Source organism: Myotis yumanensis, unplaced genomic scaffold, assembly GCF_028538775.1.
Source record: "Myotis yumanensis isolate MYYU_CA2020_CCGP unplaced genomic scaffold, mMyoYum1.0.hap1 SCAF_16, whole genome shotgun sequence".
Classification (NCBI taxonomy): Eukaryota; Metazoa; Chordata; class Mammalia; order Chiroptera; family Vespertilionidae; genus Myotis; species Myotis yumanensis.
This window is the reverse complement of record NW_027223767.1, coordinates 9218820-9243342: the sequence shown is the minus strand read 5'-3', so window position 1 is coordinate 9243342 and position 24523 is coordinate 9218820. Positions and strand designations below refer to the sequence as shown.

Genomic DNA, 24523 nt, shown 5'->3' with positions numbered 1-24523 from the left:
GTGTTTGCTTGGACATAATAAGTTCGTTTGAGTACTCTGGGTGCACAGCCCCATCCTTAAGGCTCATGGTTTAACATGCATGCATGTAAATATGTCTCCACATATCCCTTCTGTCAGAAGCCCAGTAGATCTTTCTCTCCCCTGCTCCTAGATTTTAAAATTTTAGCCCTTGAAGAAACATTAGAGACTTTCTTTTCTAGGATCCTCACTCTACAGATGAGGAAACAAGCACAGACAGCAGGAATTTCCCTGTGGTTATGGACCTGACTCCCTCTGAGTCTTCTTACTCAACCACCCTTTTGTTAATTTCATCCCTGGCAATGATCCCTTCGGAATTCTTGACCACACTTGCCCATCCTGTGGTCGTGGGCTCTCTCCTCCATGTTCTTATACTTCCCTCCCCCCGCCCTCCACCCTGCCATGGCTCTGAGATGGGCTGGTGCAGGGAAGCTCAGCTGCATAGTCAGACTGGCGCTCACACATGTGCTCCGGAGGCCCAGCTCAGCTGAGCCTGGTTCAGGCTGGTCCTGGGCAGAACAGCGTCCTTCCCAGAGGAGCCGGTCCATCAGGTGGATCTGCAAAAGCGGGAGCACGTTGTTCCTCCCTGGCCTCCGCCTGATGCCAGGATGGCCTGTCCAGGCTCTTGAGCTCTGAGAGCCTGATGCTCACCTGCTCTGTGTTGCAGCTTGTGGACTACCGGGCAGAGTTCAGCAAGTGGTGGCTGGCCGAGTTCAAGACCATCAAGTTTCCTTCCCAGGGAACCATCTTTGACTATTACATAGACCCCGAGACCAAGAAATTTGAGCCATGGTCCACACTCATCCCCCAGTTTGAATTTGACCCTGAGATGCCTTTGCAGGTGAGTGTGTGAGCGATCAAGGAAGTGCATTCATCCCGAAGGTCGGCCATGGCTCTAGAAGCAGCCGCTTGCCAGCATCCAAGAGGTTTGGCCTTGCTGGGAGCTGGGCACCTCCAGCTACTGCCTGTCAGTGGGAATCATAGGTGCAATGAAGCCATGAGTTCCCTCCCAGGGGCCAGGTCACTTGGTTACCAGACCCCACTGGCAACCTCGGGGGGACACAGGGCGGAGACGATGGGGCAGAAGTTTCTGATGAATGTTAGCGAGGCCTCAGGGAGGCAGACGGAGTTGGTAGGGGAGGGCGGGGATGCTCTCTACCCAGAGAATGAGCTTACAAAATGGTCTCCCTGTGGATATCAGGGAAGACCCTCCGCCTATGGTGGCGAGATCCACCGTGGCAGCAGAATCCCTCTTCTAAATGCGCCAGAACATTCTGCGGTGCATGTTTCTCCCACGAGCCCCAGGCGCACTGATTGTGTTCCCATTCCAGGCTTGTCTGGTGCACACGAGCGAGACCATCCGCCTGTGCTACTTCATGGAGCGGCTCCTGCAGCGGCGGCGACCGCTCATGTTGGTGGGGACCGCGGGCACAGGCAAGTCTGTGCTGGTGGGCGCTAAGCTAGCCAGCCTGGACGCAGAGGAATACCTGGTGAAGAATGTACCCTTCAACTACTACACCACGTCGGCGATGCTGCAGGGTAAGGCGCCCAGAGGCGAGGAGGGGGGCTGTCTGAGTGGCCATGTCACCTGGCCCGGAGCTGGAGTGAGTGGCCGGTGCCTGCTCACCCACTCGGCTGGACAGTGCAGCTCCTCCCACAACACCCTTCTGCCTCTCCCCTCCTTTCCCTCCCATAGCACCTGTGTCCCACTTCTCCTGCACCCCTTAGCATGGTTCCCTCCACATCCTTTCTCCCTGCACTCCGCTCCCACCTGCTGGCTTCCTCCAGGGTGGGAGCTCAACACAGAGCAGCAGTTCGCACCCCGATGACAAAAGAGCTGAAGACCCTTTGAGAGACTAGCATGAGCTATAGACTTCTGTCACCTGCTGTGTCTCTCGAGATCTTTCCACTCACCCCTCACATTTTAGAGATGGGGAACCTGAGGCTCAGGTAAAAGTACATGATCGCCCACGGTCACCACCAAGCAGCCAGGCTGGTGTAGCACTTCCGGCCTCTGACCACACTGAACCGGCTTTTCCCTGCAAGTGGAACATGGGGCCTCCGAGTGGACATGGGCCTCCCAGTGGACATGGGCCTCCTAGTGGACATGGGCCTCCTAGTAGAACACGGGGCCTCCCAGTGGACATAGGCCTCCCAGTGGACATGGGCCTCCTAGTGGACATGGGCCTCCCAGTGGACATGGGCCTCCCAGTGGACATGGGCCTCCTAGTGGACATGGGCCTCCTAGTAGAACATGGGGCCTCCCAATGGACATGGGTATCCTAGTGGACATGGGCCTCCTAGTAGAACACGGGGCCTCCCAGTGGACATGGGCCTCCTAGTGGACATGAGTCCTCCTAGTGGACATGGGCCTCCTAGTGGACATGGGTCTCCTAGTAGAACACGGGGCCTCCTAGTGGACATGGGTCTCCTAGTAGAACATGGGGCCTCCTAGTGGACATGGGCCTCCTAATAGAACACAGGGCCTCCCAGTGGACATGGGCCTCCTAGTGGACATGGACCTCCTAGTGGACATGGGCCTCCTAGTAGAACATGGGGCCTCCCAATGGACATGGGCCTCCTAGTGGACATGGGCCTCCTAGTAGAACACGGGGCCTGCCAGTGGACATGGGCCTCTTAGTGGACATGGGCCTCCTAGTAGAACACGGGACCTCCTAGTGGACATGGGTCTCCTAGTAGAACATGGGGCCTCCTAGTGGACATGGGCCTCCTAGTAGAACATGGGGCCTCCCAGTGGACATGGGCCTCCTAGTGGACATGAGTCCTCCTGGTGGACATGGGCCTCCTAGTGGACATGGGTCTCCTAGTAGAACATGGGGCCTCCTAGTGGACATGGGCCTCCTAGTGGACATGAGTCCTCCTAGTGGACATGGGCCTCCTAGTGGACATGGGCCTCCTAGTAGAACACGGGGCCTCCTAGTGGACATGGGTCTCCTAGTAGAACATGGGGCCTCCTAGTGGACATGGGCCTCCTAGTGGACATGGGCCTCCCAGTGGACATGGGTATCCTAGTGGACATGGGCCTCCTAGTAGAACACGGGGCCTCCCAGTGGACATGGGCCTCCTAGTGGACATGAGTCCTCCTAGTGGACATGGGCCTCCTAGTGGACATGAGTCTCCTAGTAGAACACGGGGCCTCCTAGTGGACATGGGTCTCCTAGTAGAACACGGGGCCTCCTAGTGGACATGGGTCCTCCTAGTGGACATGGGTCCTCCTAGTGGACATGGGCCCTCCTAATGAACATGGGCCCTGATAGTGGACATGGGCCTCCTACCGGACATGGGCCTCCTAATGAACATGGGCCCTCGTAGTAGACATGGGCCTCCTACTGGACATGGGCCTCCTAATGAACATGGGTCCTCCTAGTGAACATGGGCCTCCTAGTGGACATGGGCCTCCTAGTGGACACGGGTCTCCTAGAAGAACACGGAGACATGACCCTCCTAGTGGAACATGGGCTTCCTCGTGGACATGGGCCTCCTAATGGACATGTACCTCCTTGTGGACATGAGCCTCCTAGTGGACATGTACCTCCTAGTGGACATGTACCTCCTTGTGGACATGGGCCTCCTAGTGGACATGGGCCTCCTAGTGGACATGTACCTCCTTGTGGACATGGGCCTCCTAGTAGAACACGGGGCCTCCTAGTGGACATGGGCCTCCTACTGGACATGTACCTCCTAGTGGACATGGGCCCTCTGGGTGTGGCTTCAGGTCCACAGGCTCGTACAGGTGTTTCTCCTCCCCAGAGTCACTTCCTCCTGGACCCTCACTTGCAGTAGGGTCTCCTTGGCTGGCTGGGACATGGGGCCAGAGAGTCTGGTCCACATCTTAACACTGCTTGGCCTACCCAATGGAGGTTATCATTTTTGTTCCTGGAAAGATACACCTCTACACTTATTTGCAGGCCTTAAGTGCAACGACTAACCAGATTACCAGCTCTGTCCATTGATACCCATTCTTGCTATTTACTTACAACTACACTAATGATGACAATGACGATAATGACAATAATAACTTTTAGCAAACATTCACCAGGTATGAGTTAGGCTCTAACTTAAGATTAGACTTTTACACATGTTTAAGTCACTTAATCTATAACAGCCATGTTACAGATGAGAAAACCAAAGCACAGAGAAGTTAAATAAGCTACTCCAAGTCACACAGGAAGTGGTGAAGCCAGGTTTTAAATCCAGACAGTCTGACTTCTGTGTCTGTGCTCTGACCATTAGGTTATACTGCCTCCCTAGTAAGAAAATACTTTGGAAACTGCAATAAATATTTGCTATTGTTCCTATTATCATTAGTAGTACTACTTCAGTATTCTAGAGGAGCTATTTTCTAGAATCCTGTTATGATTTTATATTGTAAAAAAAACTGGTTTTTTGTTATCTTAATTATGGAAAGTATTACAGATGCTCCCCTCTTTTTTTGTAAAAAAAATACTTTAGAGAGTCACTATTCTAGTCAAGAAAGAGGCGATGAGCTTCTCACACTGCCCAGACCTCTTGCTCCTGCTCTTGGCCTTTCACTGGGAGGACTCTCTCCTCCTCTCCTGTCGGAAAACAGAAAATTATTCTAAAATGTCACAGTTGCAGTCACGTAGAGTCAGGATGAATGCTCACCTCTCCCTGCGGTGAGACATACACCAAACACAGCACTTCCTGCCTCTTCTTAATTCCCTAGTGGCCGCTGGTCTGGTCCCGCCTCTTACACCAGGGGATGGGTGAAGCAGCTGTCTGTCACCTCGCATGCAGAAGTGACCAGGGCCTGGAGAGCACCCCGAGCCCCAGAGGGGCCAACATACCTGTAACCACATCCATGCGGCAAAGCTCAGAGCCTTGACTCAGCTGCTGACATTCCTTCCTTGGAATCTCTTTCATTCTACTTTCGTCACAGTCCAAACAAGTTAGATTATTTGGCTGTTTGGTCTAAAACATTTTAGAAGCAACAAAATAGCTCCTAAATGGAGAAAGTATGCTATCAACAGCTAGAAATATGGGAGCCAGCGGCCAGTCAATGTCCAAGAGGAAATAAGAAACTTAAAAGGGACAAACAGGAACTCAAAAGGTAGCTACTCATTTAGACAAGAGGGAAACTGTCTCCCCCCTTGTAAGCCCGTTGCTTTGTGCAGCCCAGTGTGGTCATTGCTCTTGTACTTAGATCCTGTGTAACTATGAAAAGACTGCATGTGGTGTGGTATGGTCTGTACAGATGTGCAAAGTGCATGTTTACAATGTGTCCCTAATGGCAAGCGAGGGGAAATAGCCTAATTAGCCATATGATGGAATGCTAAACATTATTACAAAGAATGAGGAAATTCTGCGTGAACTGAGTTGCAACTATTTCCAAAGCTTTATTGAGAAAAGAAAGATGCAGAACAGTATATACAGTATGTTCCAAATTCTGTTTAAAAAAGAGATCTATGAAAATGTACACATATCTACATATACATATATATATGTACATATACATATATGTGTGTGTGTGTGTGTATATATATATATATATATATAAAATATCTCCAGAAAGATACACAATACACAGGAAATTTATAACAGTTGCCCCTGGCAAGGGGAACTGGATGCTGAAAGTGGGATGAAGAATTACTTAAACTTTTTTAAAAAGTATGAAATATTTCAATCATGCAGAAATGTACAGAAAATAATATAACAGATGCCCATGTACCCACCACCCAGATTTCACAGATGTTAGCATTTGTATTTTTCTATGTATCTCAGCATTGTAAGTATAGACAACACGCCACCCCATCCCTTTCTTCTTCATGCGCCTCATTAACCCACCCTAAAGGTAATGTGTATCATTCCAAATTTACACTTTTGATACATATGTGCACCCACAAACATACAGTGTTGTATGCACTTAAAATTTATGTATATATGACACTGTGACTTCCTTTGGTAACGTACTTTTTAAATCATTGTCTGTTTTGACACATGGAGATCTGTTTCATTGATGTTCACTGCTGCATAGAATTCCATTGTGTGGTTAAATCACAGCTCATTTATTCATTTATTCATTTACCTACGAAAAGGCAGCATAATTTTTTAACATTTTTCCCTTTAAAAAGCATTCCTAGTTTTTTGGTTGTCTTATTGATTTGAGAGCGAGAGGAAGAGAGTGATGGGAGAGAGCAAGAGATGGGATCAAACCCACCACCTGGGAATGTGCCCTGACCGGGAATCAAACTGCCGACCTCTCAGTGCATGGGATGATGCACAACCAATTGAGCCGCACCAGCAGCCAGGGCAGCACTTTTAGCTTTAATTAACATATAATACATGGCACATAGTAAAGTATAAAATTCATTAAGTTTTGAAAAATGTACCCGCTCGCGAAAGCATCACTACAAGTGAGATAACATATCCGTCACCCCTGAAAGCTCCTATGTCCCTTGGTAATCCCTCTCTCTCACCCAGCTGCCACCCACCCCACCCCCGATGCCTAGGCAACCATGATGGGTTTCTGTCACAATAGGTTAGTTCGCATTTCCTAGAATTTCACATAATGGAATCATACAACATGTACTTGGTTTTGTCTGGCTTCTATTTCTCAGCACGAATTTGAGATTTAGCCGCATTGCTGAGTGCGTCAATAGTTTATTCTTTTCATTCCTAAATAGCAAGATAAAATATGCAAAACACTCAGTGATTCCCAGCATACGATAAGTGCCTATTAAAAGGAAGCTGTTATTATTATAATATTAAAATCCTTTTCAAATTTCAGAATCTATAAATACTATACAACAATCTCTAAGCCCCAACTGCCAAAACAAAGGGAACACAAGCAAACCCCTTTTGGCTTGAAAGAGAAGCCGAGCATAAACGATGCTAAATCAAAAATAAGGTTTTTGGAAGAACTGTTATGCTTCTCAAATGGCAATAACTCCACCCAGCAGGTCAGTTCATCAGGGTCCCAGGGGAAGATTCTGCAGCTCACTCACTTTTCTCAAAATCAGATATTTTTTACTAGATAAAGTAGCTGCTTGGCAATCCCTGCCTCTCTCTGCTCTCACCTTACATCAGCTCTGGGGCCTCCACTGAGCACTCTCCTAAACACAGACTCAGAACTCCGTTAAATACAGGTGGGGTTGTGTTTCCAGGGATCCCCATGGCTCACCAGTGTGGATTGCACGTGCTGTATTTAATGGTTCACATGCCCAACCCTGTGCTTTCGTTCATTTAATCCTCCACATCCCATGACACGTTGTATCCATAATGCTTTTGAGTGCAAGCAACAGAAAATCCGAGACTGGTGATGTAAACAGAAATTATTTTCATGTGACAAGCGGTCTTGAGGTAGGCAGGTGACAGTCTCCATTTTTATAAGCTGAGAAAATGAGACTTGGTGCTGTTAAGTGACTTCTCTCAAAGTCACACGATGAGCCTTATGTCAAGCTGTCTGCCGTCAAGCCGCAGTGGCCTCCGCTTCGATAACTGTAAGCCATAATCTGAATTTCCACAGTAGAGGCCAGCTTTGGCAAGGCGCTCTGCTGGGAAGGGGGAACGGGGTGTCAAAGTGTAAGGAAATGGAAAACAATGCGTATTTTAGACAATAGAGAAACCGTCCCATCAATTCGGGTACCTCCAAATTATGGAGCACAGTGCAGCAATTAAAACCAGGATCTGGGAATTTGACGGACCCTCCAGACCTGGGCCTCCTCTCAGCAGGCCGCGTCAGTGGGAGCATGAAGATCGTGAGCCCAGTGGCCGGAGGCTGGACAAGGCCAGTCTGGCTCCTCCCAGGAGAAAGGTGCTCCTGGAGCTGGCGATGAACTGGGACCTCCAGGCCCAGCTGTGGAGGCTGAACATACAGCAGCCGAGCCCGCCCTAAGAACTTCAGAAGGTTTCTTGTTTCAAGGAAAATGTTCCCAACTCCAACAGACACACCAGGGCCGAAGCTCCCCAACCCCACTAAGCTCTGCTGGCCCTGCCCCCTCTGCTAGTTACCATGGAGAATGGCTGGGAGGTTCCACACTCCAGGCTGTAAGAGGGAGGAGCAGGCTCCAGGGGGGCTCTACCTGGAGTGGGGAGAGCACAGAGGCACCTGAGCATCTTCCTGTGCTGACCTGGTCCAGGACCATTTGGTTGATGGCTGGGACCTGGCCCGCTGGAAGCAGGGCTGCCAGTGCCCGAAGGAGGGCAAGCTGGGGCATGGTGGGCACAGGCTGAGTGCTGCTGGAGCACCATTTCCCAGGGCAGCAGGGCCACGTGAGAGCCCCTAGCGGGGCTCCTGCTGCAGGGCAAAGACCCTGCGGTTCTCTTTGGACCGGGGCCGCCAGGGACCAGCGGGCCAGGCTGCACCGCCCAGGACCGGTCCGTGGTGCCCCAGGTGGGCATCGGGTGCCCCTGCAGGCTGCCCAGGTCAGGACCAGGCTGAGCTGTGATCCTGTGTGTGCTGGCCTGTGTGGCCTCCCTCTGAGCTCAGACCCCGGATCAGGAGGCCTTGCCCCGCGAGAAGCTGCGAGAGGCCGTCATCTGAGCCTGCAGCAGGCGCTGGACACCATCTCCCTGTCCTCTGTCGCTCTTGGTGGCCTGAGGGCTAGAGTTTTCCAAGGCCCCCAGTATTCTTCCTCCGTCATAGCTTCCTTTAATTCGTAATGTTTGAAACCAGAGAAGCCAGCACAGGCAGCCATGGGGCTTATGGAAAAGACAGTAGATGTGATGAAGCTGAGCCAGCAAATAAAAGGAAGTCCAATCCAGCCGAAAGTGGCCCTGGAGGGAACCAGGATGCTAGTCAGTGAGACGTTCCCTGGGCTGACCCTGAACTTGTCTGGGAGCCTCACCCACAAACAGAGGCGAGTCGCAGGGAAGTGGGACATCAGCGGAACAGCTGTGCTCAGGGAAGTGGCAAGAGCCACGAACTAGACACGAGTTCGCTTCCACACACGCAGCGCTCGGAGGAGGAGCTGTAGTCAGACCTGAAGCAGCAGCTGAAGGCAGTGAAGGCTGTTGGCTTGTAAAGGAGAACAGCAGAGAGAGCTGCAGACATGGCAGGAGGTGAAGAAAGCTGAGCTGAGCCCAGGCGGCTGCAAGGCCCACGCCTGGTTCCTCCAGGAAAGAGCATTGCTGGAAAGCAGCTGAGTGGGCCTGCCCAGCCGCTGGAAGAGAGAGAGAGGAGCCAAGTGGAGGGCCAGCCTTGGAGGAGGCACAGAGGCCTGCTGCTGAGCTGTGCCATGGCCTCCGCACAGAGCCAGCGGTCACACAGGAGTTAGTGCAACCAGCCCCGCAGTGCCGGGAGGTGCGGGCCACCCAAAGCCGCTGGCAGAGGCAGCAGAAGCAGGAGCAGTGGTCTACGGAGCTGAATCAAGGGAACAAGGAGTGCAGCAGGGTGCCCCGAAGACCACAGGCACCCCTTCCCTGGGCGCCACACCCAGGCCGGATCCCCAGGAATTCCTGTCTCAGTGTCGATAGGGCTGGCACAGGTGCCCTTAGGGGCTCCAGAAACCTGGGCAGGAAGGCTTTGATCTCATTGCTGCTGCAAAGAACCCATCATGACGTGCGAATGTGAAGGGTGCTTTTTCCTAGCGAACTGCTGGGTATTTGTGTGACCAGCTTCCCTTAATTACTGGTAGGTGTTTCTTTCATTAGCTCTTCATCAGTAGGATGTTCGCAAACCTCCAGAGGACCTAACACCATTTGCCAAACACTCACACGTGACCCCAGGTCCAGAAAAGCACCTTGAGGAAGAGAGGAAACCTGTGATTTATCTCATCTAGCTGAGTCAGACTTCTTTATAGAAAAAGCGCCTGTAAGGATCACATCTCAGATTGATTTATATAGTGCTTTCTGCTCTATAAACATCAGTTTATCCTCATTCCTTTTGGCCAACTCAGCACAAAGGCAAAGTGTTTTTACGCTTTTTTTAGACTTCCTGCCAGTGACCCTGTAGCTCCTCTCTGGTTTGCTCGCGAGGGAGATGGTCCTGGCCCAGCGAGGTCCGTCAGCTCGGGGACCTTCTGCCTGGCAGACTGTTAGCTTTCAGTAAATCGAGGACGGAAGAGACAACAAAGGCGACGTGTGTATGTCACGTCAAGTCTTTTTAAAATGGTGTGAAGATATGCCTCTTGGTTTAGTGAGGTGGCTGAAGGCCTTTGCTTGTTTTAGGAAAAGGTATCAAAAAAAGTTCTTAAATATCTGGATGACTGTTTAAAGAGTCTTGTGCCATCTGTTTCCTAGCAACACCCTAAGTTCTAAGATGACAAGATTACTTAATGTTAAATATAGTAAGTACTTCAGTTTTAGGTCTCCTATTATATTTTATTACTATATGTGCACGTAAGAGTACATGAAATGCCTTTTGTAATTAACTTGTGCTATATATTTATAGCTTTTTAATGGAACTTGGATAGTATTTTAAATTAGTATAGACTCTTAGGGTGGGTGTTTTTTTTGTTGTTGCATTTATGACATAGTGATGGTTAGACCAGTGATTTATGTAAATGCTGACTCCTAGTACAGAAATATAACCCCATATTTTAACATTGCTCTGCAATGTTATAAAATATAAACTTCAAAATAATTTTCTTGAATTTTGTTTTATTGATATGTAAAACAATCCCCTTAAATTGGTTAAAAAAAAATTATCCCTCGATGTGCCTTTAACTTCTTTAACAATTTTTCTGTTAAACATGTAGTTTCTCTATAAAACAAACTTTTTATTATTAAAAAATAAAAGCCTGCTTGGATTAATTTTAAAAAATCAAGTTGTTGGAGGTTATATATTATCGTATAAAGATGTCTGCAATATGCGAAATAAAAAATACAAGCAGAGCCCTCGCCAGTTTGGCTCAGTGGATAGAGCATCAGCCTTCGGGTCCCGGGTTTGATTCCGGTCAAGGCCACGAACCCTGGTTTCAGGCTCCCCCTGGGCCCTGAACGTGACTTTTGCAGGAGGCAACCAATTAATGTTTCTCTCTCACATCAATGTTTCTCTCAGTCTTTCCCTCCCTCTTCCATCCTCTCTAAAAGATAATTGGAAAAATAACCTTGGGTGAAGAGAGAGAGAGAGAGAGAGAGAAATATAAGCAAGGCCCGGCCAGCGTGGCTCAGTGGTTGAGTGTCGACCTATGAACTAGGAGGTCATGGTTCAGTTCCTGGTCAGGGCGCATGCTTGGGTTGCAGGCTTGATCCCCAATGGGTGTGCAGGAGGCAGCTGGTCAATGATTCTTTCTTGTCATTGATGTTTCTATCTCTCCCTCTCCCTTCCTCTCTGAAATCAATAAAAATATATTTTTAAAAAAATACAAGCAGAATCTGCAGTATAATTCTGATTTTATAAAGGAAAAATCTAACAGAGCAAATAGACTAGGATGAAATACACTGAAATATTGAAAGTAATGTTTATTGGTAGGTAAAGAGTTATGAGTAATTTTCATTTTCTTCATCATGATTTTCTATGGTTTTTAATCATTATGTAGTAAACATGTATTTTTATAATCATGCAAAGTATGTTATTTTTTGAAAGAATAAACACAACTTAAGCCCTTGCAATATAACTAAAGCATCTTAATGTGAAAAAATTAGATAATGTGGAAGGAAATAGTTCAAACACAGGTACACAAATCATGTCAATGCAAAGTAAGACATGATTAATTACTAATGCTCTCTGTCAAAACACAGTCAGGCAATGAGTTAACTGGGGATTTCTCAAGGGCAAAGCCATGTTGCAGTAACGTTTAAGAAGTAGTTTATGGAAGTGGTTACATGAGGTAATCCAGGTTAGAACCCTGGCTTTGCCCTCACTAGCTGTATGGCCTTGGATAAAGTCCCTTAGTTTCTCTAAACCTCAGTTTTCTCATTTGTTAAAAGATTTTTAGCCAAAACCGGTTTGGCTCAGTGGATAGAGCATCGGCCTGCGGACTGAATGGTTCCAGGTTCGATTCCGGTCAAGGGCATGTACCTGGGTTGCGGGCACATCCCCAGTGGGAGATGTGCAGGAGGCAGCTGATCGATGTTTCTCTCTCATCGATATTTCTAACTCTCTATCTCTCTCCCTTCCCCTCTGTAAAAAATCAATAAAATATATTTTTAAAAAAAAAGATTTTTAAAAAGCTGATGACAAGCCCAGCCGGTGTGGTTCAGTGGTTGAGTGTCGACCTATGAACTAGGAGGTCATGGATCGATTGCCGGTCAGGGCATATGCCCAGGTTGTGGGAGATCCCCAGTGTAGGGTGTGCAGGAGGCAGTTGTTCAATGATTCTCTCTCATCATTGATATCCCTATCTCTCTCCCTCTCCCGCTCCCTCTCCTCTCTGTAAAAAAATTATATTATTTTTTTAAAAGCTGGTGAAAATACTTTATAGGGCTGCTCTTACAGTGGGCATCAATGGGATAATGCACGTCAAATCCTCGGAAGGGGAATGATCAGGATGTGTATGTAGGTCGGGTTCCTAGTAGTGCTCCATGCACGAGTGTCCTGCTCTACCGTTCAGAGACTGGAGGGGTCAGTGGGACTGGCCGGTCAGGGCCAATCCCTGGCCAGGGGTTGGGATGTTGGGGCTCACAAGGACTTTCTCTGGGTGATGGGAAAGAAGCGGTCAAGTCAGTATCCAGAGACCTGAATTCTCATTCCAGCAAAGCATTTAACCTGCCTTAGCCTCTATTACCTTACAAAATGGGGGTCATGGCCTTGGCTCTTTCCCTGCCTATTCCTGGGGTGCGTTATAATAATAAAATGCATTCATTTATTTCTTAATTTAGTAAATGTTCTTCAACATCCTCCTTTATGCTAGATAACACTCTCTGTGCTGGGGTATGACAATGAGAAAAGCAGAAAGATTTCCTGGCCTGCAGAGTTTACTAGTAGAGGGCAGAGGGAGTGAGACAATAAACAGGAAATTGGTGAAATATAAGATGTTAAGTACTCATACATGTTATGGAGAAGAATGAAGCATGAACAAGAAATATTTTTTTAAGAAAAATTTTTTATTGATTTCAGAGAGGAAGGGAGAGGGAGAGAGAGATAGAAACATCAATGAGAGAGAATCATTGATTGGCTGCCTCCTGCACACCCCACACTGGGGCTCGAGCCCACAACCCAGCCATGTGCCCTGACCAGGAATCAAATCTTGACCTCCTGGTTCATAGGTTGATGCTCAACCACTGAGGCACACTAGTGGGAGGAGGCGGGGTGTAATTTTAGATAGAGTGCCAGGGAAGGACTTACTGAGGAAGGTATTTGAGTCCATACACGTGTGAGGTAAGTAAGAAGCAAACTGTGCTAGCATTTGGGAGAAAAGGATTCCGGGCAGAGGAGGCATCCAGAGCAGAGGCCCCGAGGCAGCGAATGTGTCAGACACAGGGTGGCCCAAGCCGAAGGAGGGACCAGGGGAGCAGTGGGAGAGAGAGACAGCTGCCAGGTCTGTGCATGTAACCAGTCTGGCTTTGGCCCCAAGTGAGATGAGATGCCACTGAAGAGCTTTAAGCAGGGGACTGGCCCATCTGATGTATATCCTAGGATGCCCACTCCTCTGTTTGGAGTATAGTGAAGGGACCAGGGTGGAAGGCGGAGGACCGTTTGGGAGGATTTGGGAGTTACTGGATGAGAGCCGGTGCAGAAGGATGGTGGCAGCGGAGACACTGACGTGAGAGAATAATTTCACTTTGATCATGAAATTGCTCTTCAAATGTACGATGGTGATGAAACAGTTCTGAAAGAACACGGATAAAAACGGAGGGTCGCAGGTGCGCCTGCTAGATAATGTTCTAGCTGGACGTCTGGAGTTCCATGTGGAGAAATGACTAAGACGAACAGGTGAGCCTGCCTGGGCATGGGCGCGGCTCACAGGACTTTGTTCACCGCAATGCAGACCCCGGGCCGCACTTCTGTAGATATCTCCCGTGTTTAGCTTCTTCAACATCACCATGTTGGCTGACACTGGAACCCACTGTGCTCCTCCAGGTCTGGCTGGAAACAAAAGCCTGCTGCCATCTCGCCTAGAGGGCACTTGGAGCAGAGCTTGGCCAAGAAGGGATCAAATGTGTGTGCCCTTCCCCAGGGAGGCCCCTCTTTCCTGGGGTGCTGACCTGTCCCGTGCGATAACTCAGTGCATCAAAAGGCCACATCTTGCTAACTGGCATGCTTTTCTCCTCCACAATCCTTTAGAAGCACCGAGAGCTCAATCAGCCCAAATCACAGGGTCTGCTTAATGTCAGGGGTGGATTGGAGAATCGCTGCTTTGGAAGGAGGAGAAACAAGTCTTCCTAAGGAGAGCATTTCCCACGGGAAGGACTGTTCTCAAAAACATGTCCTTGGCAGCCCATTAATTATATTTCATTTGGACAGATCTCGTATATAGTTATATCTTTAGGGGGAAGAAGGTGTTGGGTGATTAATTGGTTGATAGTGTATGTTAATGGGATGCTAATTGAATTTACAATTATTTCATATTTTAAGCACTGAATTTAACCCAGGACCAGAGAATTCGATATTCCAGCTTCTTGAAGGAACTTGTCTTTCTATCTGTCACCTTCCTATGTCTAGTGACACGTTCTCCTTGTTTACAAACTTGTTTTTCGAGAGAGAGAATCAGATGGTTCTTAGAGCTTCCAGGAAGTGTTGGTTCTGGCAATACATAAATATTTAATTGCCTGATTGAAAAAAACACATATACCTTCACCCTGTTTCTTAAGTTTGTTCTAAACAAGCCCTGTCAGGCTGGGAGCGATGCTGTTTGATTCCTTCCCTCTGGCTGGATAATTGGAGACACAGCTCCTGCACCATCTGTGCGGAGTCTCCAGGAAGACACGAGATGCTCTGGTAGAGGGCCTGGCAACCTGAAGGTGCTGGGCGAGGGCTCATGATCCTGGAGGCTTCTGGGAAATTCTCTGAGGCTAGTGTTTCTGTTCCCCCTCAGAGAAAAGCCCAGCTGAGCTCTTTGACAGCACTGTTGTCCTCTCTTGAAGCCCAGGAGTGGAAGGGGCCTCCACCCGGCCCCGGGACGGGAGTCACAGCCGTCATGCTCCCCTGCTCTTCTGGACAAGGAGGGCCAGTGTCCCCAGGGTCCGGTCCATGCAGGTTTCCTCCAGGCTGGAGTACTGGGCCCTGGAACTGCCAAGGCGTTTTCTGTTTCTGGTCTATTCCCAACGAAAACTGGGCCCACAGAGATGACAGAAAGAGCATGGGCTTCGTTGTTTGACTGCTCTGGGTCTGTATACTGGCTCCACCTTGAGGAGTTGTCCTTCTGAGCCTGTTTCCTCCTCTCTAAAATGGGATAATAGCACTAACCTTACAGTGATCTGAGGAAGGCCGAAATGAGATCATTAATGTTGGTAAAGACCTCACACCCCGCACATAGGAAGAGGCTCAGTGCCTGGTGGGTGCTTTCCCCAGGACTGCCAGGTCATTCCCAGGTCACCGTCTGGTCCGGTGGGACCCCTGCCGCTGGTGGAACTACTGCTGTTGTTTCCGCATAGATGCACACTGCACCGCAGCTCGCACTTGGCACCAGTCCTGCCATCTCAGGTTTAAATGCCCTTCCCTCTCTACCTGTCTCTCCCGTCAGCTGTCCTGGAGAAGCCCCTGGAAAAGAAGGCAGGGAGAAACTATGGCCCCCCGGGGCACAAGAAGCTGATCTACTTCATCGACGACATGAACATGCCGGAGGTGGATGCCTACGGGACGGTGCAGCCCCACACCCTCATCAGGCAGCACCTGGACTACGGCCACTGGTAGGAGCGCGCCAGGGCCCGGGCTGGGGGGAAGGAACCAAGGCAGGGCCGAGCCAGCTGCCTCCCCTGGAGCTGCACCCCTCCGTTTAGCTCTGCAGCCAGAAGAGAATCCCCGTGGCCGACTCCCTGCCTCACCGGGTTCTGCTTCCCGAGTGGGCTTTCAGACAGGGCATCACGACCCACGTGAGGAGAAGGTACGGAGCCCTCATCTAAGGAGAAAAGCCTACTTTTGTCTTCAATCTTCTTCTCAAACGTTGCCTTCTCCAAACCCCCAAAGCAGAACTGACTGCTCCCCTCCCCTCATCGCGGCCCCATAGCCCTGAGCAGGCACAATGGTCACACCTAACACACTGCCCAGGGCAGAGCATCTGCAGGTCTCAGCAGCCTTTGTCTCTTCAGAGCAACTCAGGGCCCACGCTGTCTCTTGAAACAGCATAGTTTTTAATGGCAAAAGGGCTGAACGTGGCAGGAAAAAAACCCCACAAGTCAGTCATTTGACCATTTTTGGCTCATCTTCCTGCCTCACACATGAATCGGCTGCTGAGAGCGAGTGGGCAGTGTGAAGAGGGAATCCAGAGAGAACTATACTGTGATGGTAACCTGAGTTGCCTTTCATTCATTCCTGTCTTTGTTGGATGCCTGCCACAGACAGCCACCCACAGCCTCCACGCCGGCATCTGCGCAGCTGAGCTACCCTGGAGAGAATCAGTCAGGCTTACGAGTTTTACTCTGGATTCAAGGTCACAAATCTTAAACGGAAGTAGAAACTTCCTGGAAACTCTTCCATACTGCCTCCATATGCTTACATTTCCGCTCCCAGAAATGTCCATTTCATCCCTTCCCCCTCTCCTCAAGCTTCCCACCCACCTCCGCTGATGATCACACGCCATCTGCCTCTTGCTTACACATCTAGACAACTTACATGCATCCCTGCAGCCTTTCTCCCTCCTCCTGTCACATCTTCCCTGGGGCATAGCCGCCCACCAGCATCTTGATTCTACTTTTCCCACCTCCTGAAACCTCACGTCATCAACTAGTCCCCTGTCTTCTTCATAATAACATGCATACATTTCTATTGTGTTAAAAAAAATCGTTCTCAATTTACTGCTCGCTCTCTCCCTCTCTCTCTCTCTCTCCCTACTTAATCAAATTTCTCTACTCTGTCTTCACGCCCTCACCTCCTACTCACTCCTCAGGCCATTATTATTAGTTTCTATTTCCTCCATTCTAATAAACCGTTCCTGCTCAAGGATTAACTGTATCTTTATGATGAAATCCATCTTTTTATTCTCAGCAGCACGGGATGTGCTAGACCACTTTCCCTATTTAGAAATGCTGACTGCCTTTGCCTCCTGGGGTGCCATGCACCCTGATCTTCCTTCTCCCCCTTAGTACATCGTTGTGGTCTCTTCTCCCTACGTTGTTTCTGTAGGTACTGGATCCCTTAGGATTTTTTCAGAGGCTCATGTCTCTTCTCGGTCTCTACCAACCACCCAAACACGTGAACGATAGGGCACATCGTATCTCACCTTTACAAGGCACTCGCCTGCCCGGGCCCTCGCACAGCTCTCACCTGTTTTCTGACTGTACCAGGTATGATCGGAACAAGCTGTCTCTAAAGGAGATCACCAATGTGCAGTATGTTTCCTGTATGAATCCTACTTCAGGCAGCTTCACCATCAACCCACGGCTTCAGGTACAGGATAAGCTGGGGTTCTGGGACCGTAAACACTGCCTTACCAGGGCTGATGTTACTTGGTCATAGTAAGAATTGGCCCTTCCCCTGTCCAGCCTTTAAAAGTGGTAAATCGTGCAGGATGCTGACTTTCTAAGAAGAGAAACTCCTAGACCCAGAGTTATAAAGCTGTTTAGAGCTGGACAGGGTCAGAGAGTTCATCTAGTTTAACTCATTTTTCAGGGTAAGAACGCGTCAGGGAGATGAAATGGCTCTCCCATGGTCAGGTGGATGCTCAGTATCAAACACAGGTTTCCTGAGCCCCAGCTCAGTCTCCTCCTGCTCCCCCACTGAGTCCCAGCTCAGTCTCCTCCTGCTCCCCCATGATCCCCAGCTCAGTTCTCCACTTGCTCCCCCTTGATCCCCAGCTCAGTCTCCTCTTACTCCCCCATGATCCCCAGCTCAGTCTCCTCCTGCTCCCCCACTGAGCCCCAGCTCAGTTCTCCTCCTGCTCCCCCATGATCCCCAGCTCAGTTCTCCTCCTGCTCATCCACTGAGCCCCAGCTCAGTTCTCCTCCTGCTCCTCCATAATCGCCAGCTCAGTTCTCCTCCTGCTCCCCCACTGAGCCCCAGCTCAGTTCTCCTCCCGCTCCCCCATGATCCCCAGCTCAGTTCTCCTCCTGCTCATCCACTGAGCCACAGCTCAGTTCTCCTCCTGCTCCCCCACTGAGCCCCAGCTCAGTTCTCCTCCTGCTCCCCCATGATCCCCAGCTCAGTTCTCCTCCTGCTCCCCCACTGAGCCCCAGCTCAGTTCTCCTCCTGCTCCCCCATGATCCCCAGCTCAGTTCTCCTCCTGCTCCCCCATGATCCCCAGCTCAGTTCTCCTCCTGCTCATCCACTGAGCCCCAGCTCAGTTCTCCTCCTGCTCCCCCACTGAGCCCCAGCTCAGTTCTCCTCCTGCTCCCCCATGATCCCCAGCTCAGTTCTCCACTTGCTCCCCCTTGATCCCCAGCTCAGTCTCCTCTTACTCCCCCATGATCCCCAGCTCAGTCTCCTCCTGCTCCCCCATGATCCCCAGCTCAGTCTCCTCCTGCTCCCCCATGATCCCCAGCTCAGTTCTCCTCCTGCTCCTCCATAATCCCCAGCTCAGTCTCCTCCTGCTCCCCCACTGAGCCCCAGCTCAGTTCTCCTCCTGCTCCCCCATGATCCCCAGCTCAGTTCTCCTCCTGCTCATCCACTGAGCCCCAGCTCAGTTCTCCTCCTGCTCCTCCATAATCGCCAGCTCAGTTCTCCTCCTGCTCCCCCACTGAGCCCCAGCTCAGTTCTCCTCCCGCTCCCCCATGATCCCCAGCTCAGTTCTCCTCCTGCTCATCCACTGAGCCACAGCTCAGTTCTCCTCCTGCTCCCCCACTGAGCCCCAGCTCAGTTCTCCTCCTGCTCCCCCATGATCCCCAGCTCAGTTCTCCTCCTGCTCCCCCATGATCCCCAGCTCAGTTCTCCTCCTGCTCATCCACTGAGCCCCAGCTCAGTTCTCCTCCTGCTCCCCCACTGAGCCCCAGCTCAGTTCTCCTCCTGCTCCCCCATGATCCCCAGCTCAGTTCTCCTCCTGCTCATCCACTGAGCCCCAGCTCAGTTCTCCTCCTGCTCATCCACTGAGCCCCAGCTCAGTTCTCCTCCTGCTCATCCACTGAGCCCCAGCTCAGTTCTCCTCCTGCTCCCCCACTGAGCCCCAGCTCAGTTCTCCTCCTGCTCCCCCATGATCCCCAGCTCAGTTCTCCTCCTGCTCATCCACTGAGCCACAGCTCAGTTCTCCTCCTGCTCCCCCACTGAGCCCCAGCTCAGTTCTCCTCCTGCTCCCCCATGATCCCCAGCTCAGTTCTCCTCCTGCTCATCCACTGAGCCCCAGCTCAGTTCTCCTCCTGCCCATCCACTGAGCCCCAGCTCAGTTCTCCTCCTGCTCCCCCATGATCCCCAGCTCAGTTCTCCACTTGCTCCCCCATGATCCCCAGCTCAGTCTCCTCCTGCTCCCCCATGATCCCCAGCTCAGTCTCCTCCTGCTCCCCCACTGAGCCCCAGCTCAGTCTCCTCCTGCTCCCCCATGATCCCCAGCTCAGTCTCCTCCTGCTCCCCCATGATCCCCAGCTCAGTTCTCCTCCTGCTCCCCCATAATCCCCAGCTCAGTTCTCCTCCTGCTCCCCGACTGAGCCCCAGCTCAGTTCTCCTCCTGCTCCCCCATGATCCCCAGCTCAGTTCTCCTCCTGCACATCCACTGAGCCCCAGCTCAGTTCTCCTCCTGCTCCCCCACTGAGCCCAGCTCAGTTCTCCTCCTGCTCCCCCATGATCCCCAGCTCAGTTCTCCTCCTGCTCCCCCATGATCCCCAGCTCAGTTCTCCTCCTGCTCCCCCACTGAGCCCCAGCTCAGTTCTCCTCCTGCTCCCCCATGATCCCCAGCTCAGTTCTCCTCCTGCTCCCCCACTGAGCCCCAGCTCAGTTCTCCTCCTGCTCCCCCATGATCCCCAGCTCAGTTCTCCTCCTGCTCATCCACTGAGCCCCATCTCAGTTCTCCTCCTGCTCCCCCACTGAGCCCCAGCTCAGTTCTCCTCCTGCTCATCCACTGAGCCCCAGCTCAGTTCTCCTCCTGCTCCCCCATGATCCCCAGCTCAGTTCTCCTCCTGCTCCCCCACTGAGCCCCAGCTCAGTTCTCCTCCTGCTCCCCTATGATCCCCAGCTCAGTTCTCCTCCTGCTCCCCCATTGATCCCCAGCTCAGTTCTCCTCCTGCTCCCCCATGATCCCCAGCTCAGTTCTCCTCCTGTCCTCTCTCCCCCATACTGACATCTTTGACCCAAGCGCCAAAGCCCATTATCCCCCCAGTCATTTTAGGTCCAACCTAAATCTGAGTTTAATGTGAAAAATGTGGCCACAATTTGGGGTGCAAAGCCCTTATATGAATTCTGTTTTGTGTAAATTCAGAAAGGCTGGCTTTATTCTGAGACCCCAGGTTTCTAACTCAGCCGCCTCCATGCCTCTGTTTCCTCGCACAGCGTCACTTCAGTGTCTTTGTCCTCTCCTTCCCGGGAGCGGACGCCCTGTCCTCCATCTACAGCTCCATCCTGACTCAGCACCTGCGGCTTGGAAACTTCCCGGCATCACTGCAGAAATCCACCCCCCAGCTGATCAACCTGGCCCTTACCTTCCATCAGAAAGTCGCCACCACGTTCCTACCCACGGCAATCAAATTCCACTATATCTTCAATCTCCGAGACTTCGCCAACATTTTCCAGGTGAGTCCATCTGCTCCGAGACACCCCAGAAGGCTCAGTGATGGCTCGAATTCTGGGTAAATTAGTAGCAAATGCCAAACTCTTGGCAAAGGCACAGTTCCCATGGAGTCAAGAACATAAACAGGCAAATAGAGTGCCATCGGCCCCGTGAGGAAGGACTTCAAAAAATAGAGGTTTGTTTGCCAATCAGTTATTTCCCAGTAACAGAACGCATTTCCGAGTTGGTTCCTTTGGGCTGGAGGAGGCTGAGCATCGTGGCGGTAATGTTACACAATGATTTCAGCGTGCCTAGGGAGCGAAATGGCACAGAAGAAAGAAAGAGAAAACCATTTTGCAGGCCCTGGTGGTACATCCATTGTTCCTGGATGAAAAGGAATGTCCCCAACCACGCAGGGTAGCTCTGCCTCTTGAAGAAGCCATGTCGCAATATTCCTGAGATACCATCTGCCGGCCCCTGGGATGCCTCGGTTCTAATTATTCCAGCTTCTTTTCCAGGCCAGAGCCATTTCAGATCCCTTCAGCTGCTCATCTGATCGGTGAAGGCCTGTCTGTGCCTGTGGTTTCCAGCAGTGTGGCCCTTCACCATTAGAATGCGCTGCAGCAAACCCCGATCTGCTCTTCCCCTTGGTCATGGTGACGTCCACAATTCTCCCGTCCTGGATAAGAATCTGCACAAACTAATTTTCAGAGAGTCCTCACCCCCAAGATAGCACTGGGCCATTACTGAGGGACGAATGTCATTCACACCACACAGAGGCCACGCCTGTAGGGAAATGTCAATGAGGCCAGGGAATGAAGCATGACCCTCCCTGGGGGAGTTGGGGGGAGGGGCACACAAGTATTTGGAATTAATTACCCAGCACACTACCTGTCAGACTCTGGGGAACCCAAGACCAGCAAAGGGCCGGACCCTGAGAACACAGGGCTGCATGCTCCACCCAGGACTCCTGGTTGTAAAGAGCGGAACCCTACTACAACTTTGTTCAAATATCCAAGAGCTATGCCCCAGAGAGGCTTAACCTGAAGGTGGAGTCACTGCTCCCACTGCAGGTCAAGTCTCCGAGAACATCTGTAAGCTGCTCAGGAGAGCACCCCTGGGTGGACCGTGTGTCTCCCAAGCGTTGCTGCGTTAGAGTGGGGACCGGAGACCTGCTGAGAGTGTATAGATTTGCCCAAGTGCACACAGCCAGCCAGAGACGAGGCTGCGATGAGAATCTGGTCTCCGGGTTCCTAGCCTGGACCCCTTCCCTGTGCTGCCCCTTGTGCCTCCAATGAGGAGAACAAGCATAAGAGGGTTAAGGCAGCAAGAAGTCTATAGGTCCACAGTCCTCAGGCCTGGACAATGGCAACATGTGTGTGTACTCACTCTTATCCCCATTTATTGGGTAATAACTTAAAAAGACTTTTTTTAAATCACACAATCCCTCTCTTAAATCTCACTGCAACATGATGAGGTGGGGGTATTACCATCTGTATTTTCCAAGTTTAAAAAAAAAGGTGTTAAAATAATTCTGTAACATTTTCATTGCTTGCAATGGTGTGAGGTCTCTTTTAGCAGAAGTCCCCAGCCCTAGCTCCTGCCTGGACAGGTGCCTTGTCACCTGGACCACCTGAAATTTAATCCCTCTGGGATACACATTTTTATCCCAATTTAACAGAGACTCGGAGAAGTTACCAGCTAGCAGATGACAGCATGAATGGACATGGCGGTAGAAACGTATAAAACGATGTTGGTGAGATTGGAAAGATAACTTGAGACCAGAGTGGCCCTCATAAAAAGTCTGACTTTAGTCTGTGATAATCGTTAGCATTTACTGAGCACAGTTCTAGGCCCTAATAATTTAATCCTCACAACCACCATGTAAGGTAAAATACTGATTATTTCCTATTTAGAAATGAGAAAACTGTGCCACAGACAAATCAGGGACCGTGAGCATGAGCACAGAGCCGGTAGGCAGCAGCACTGACCGGAAACTAGAATATTCAGCTCCACGTGCAGGCAATCGGGGTACAATGGCTTCCTGAGGAGGAAGGTTCAGTGCCAGCCTTGTTTTAGGGGCAACTGCTGCAATAGTGAGGGAGAACGGGAGGGGAGATGCTGGAGTGGGGGTGAGTCTTTCTTCCCCTGGCCTGTTTCTTTGCCTGACTCGGGCCGCCTGGGTGCGGACTTCTGGGCTGAGTGTCCCAGCCAGGCCTCCCCACAGCTGCCAGCTGTCAGCCACCTGCTGGGTGTGGGGAAGTGCAGCCCCCACTGCAGCACTGGCCTCCTCCCCACCCCACCCTCCTCCACTGGAGAGCTTCTAGCTCACAGCTTGCATCCCTCTTTGCCTGCCTGCTTGTCTAAAGGCCTGATGGAAGAGCTCAAGGGAATGATTGAAGACTGCACTGCACAGAGAATCTACTGTTTTCCTCCATCCGGCATGATCTAAGGCTCAATAATTCCGACCAGCTCTCCACTTCCTCCCTCTGTTCCACCCAGGACAGAATTTGATAGTGCTCTGAGAGGCGGGAATTATTAACCGTCCCCATCTCCTTGCTGCACGTGACTATCTAAGATGGTGCAAAGTTTGCATTGGCCGTGCCCACACTGGCTCAGTCCTTGCCAGTCAGCCTGAGTGCCTGGCAGTAACAGGGCTTAGAAAGGTCAATGGCGCACCTCACTGCTTTTTGCTGGATTCCATTTGCTATTTTTTCTCTATAATTTTTGCATCTTATTAATGGTTATCCTATAATTTCTTTCGTCTACTAGTCTAAGGTTGTGAAGTCCTCATAGATTACATGGGGAAGTGTCCCCTCTGTTTTGCTCTCTGGGAGATCCTGTAGAGCATTGCCTTGTGCCTTCCTTAGATGTCTGAAGAATTTACTGATGAGTTATCTGCAGTTTTCTTTGTGGAAGATTTTAAATCATAGATTTAATTTCTTTAATACATATTAGACAATTCAGGTTTTCTGTCTTGATGCATCAGTTCTGGTAAGATGTTGATGTCAACAATTTCTAATTGATTGGCATATAATTGTTTATATATCCTGTTATTATCTTTGAAATATGTGTTGTAGCTGGCATGCCCTCCTTCTTATTCTGAATGTTGATTATGTATACCTTTTCTGTTTTTTCTTTTTATCTTCTACCAGCCTTACTAGGGAGTTATCAATTCTGCTAGTCTTGTCAAAGAAACTGAAAAGTTACCAATATTATGTTTTTTACTTCCTTAACTACCTCTATTTGATATCTGCTTTTATATTATTGGTATTTAATCTTATAATCTCTTTCTTACTACTTACTTTGGGTTTGGAGTTAGTTTGTCTTTCTGTTTCTAACTTCTTGGCATGGCCACTGAGATCATTAATTGTCAGCCTTCCTAGTAGGCTGACCATTATTAAATGCACTGTATATCAAAAATGGCTCTTGCTTTAAAGTCAACTTTGTATGATATTAGCATGGCTACTCCATGTTCTTTTAGTATCTTTATTCTGTATTGTTTTCCAGCTTTTATTCCAGCTGTTTTGAATTTTTATATTTAAAATATATATTTCCCGTAGGCAACACACAGTTGGATTTTTAAAATCTAGTCTCACAATCTTTATCTTTTAATTAAAATGTTTAGTGCATTTATATTTGATGTTATTTTATATAATAATTATTTTACATAATAATTATACTATTTTTTAATATGTTCTACATAGTGTATGTTTCCTTTTCTCCAATTTCTTATATTCTATTGAGCTAATTATATTTTTTATCCTTTATTTTCTCTTTCTTTTAGCATGCTGTACATCCTTTGACTATTCCTTTATAAATTAGTACCTTTATCAAATGCCATATGATGCCAGGAT

General features: G+C 49.8%; 1 protein-coding gene across 6 annotated transcripts in view; it reads left to right on the top strand.

Annotated features, from left to right (window-relative positions):
* DNAH9 (dynein axonemal heavy chain 9) overlaps positions 1 to 24523 on the top strand; it is a 342415-nt gene that overhangs the window by 166513 nt on the left and 151379 nt on the right. For all 6 annotated transcript variants that reach the window (XR_011468497.1, XM_070395266.1, XM_070395267.1 and 3 more), the window contains 5 exons: positions 686 to 859; positions 1350 to 1557; positions 15567 to 15732; positions 17326 to 17428; positions 20450 to 20689. Coding sequence is in view for 5 of the 6 variants with exons in the window: in XM_070395266.1 (XP_070251367.1) it covers positions 686 to 859; positions 1350 to 1557; positions 15567 to 15732; positions 17326 to 17428; positions 20450 to 20689 (891 nt within the window). In the remaining variant the exon portion in view is untranslated. The remainder of the gene's footprint in view (positions 1 to 685; positions 860 to 1349; positions 1558 to 15566; positions 15733 to 17325; positions 17429 to 20449; positions 20690 to 24523) is intronic.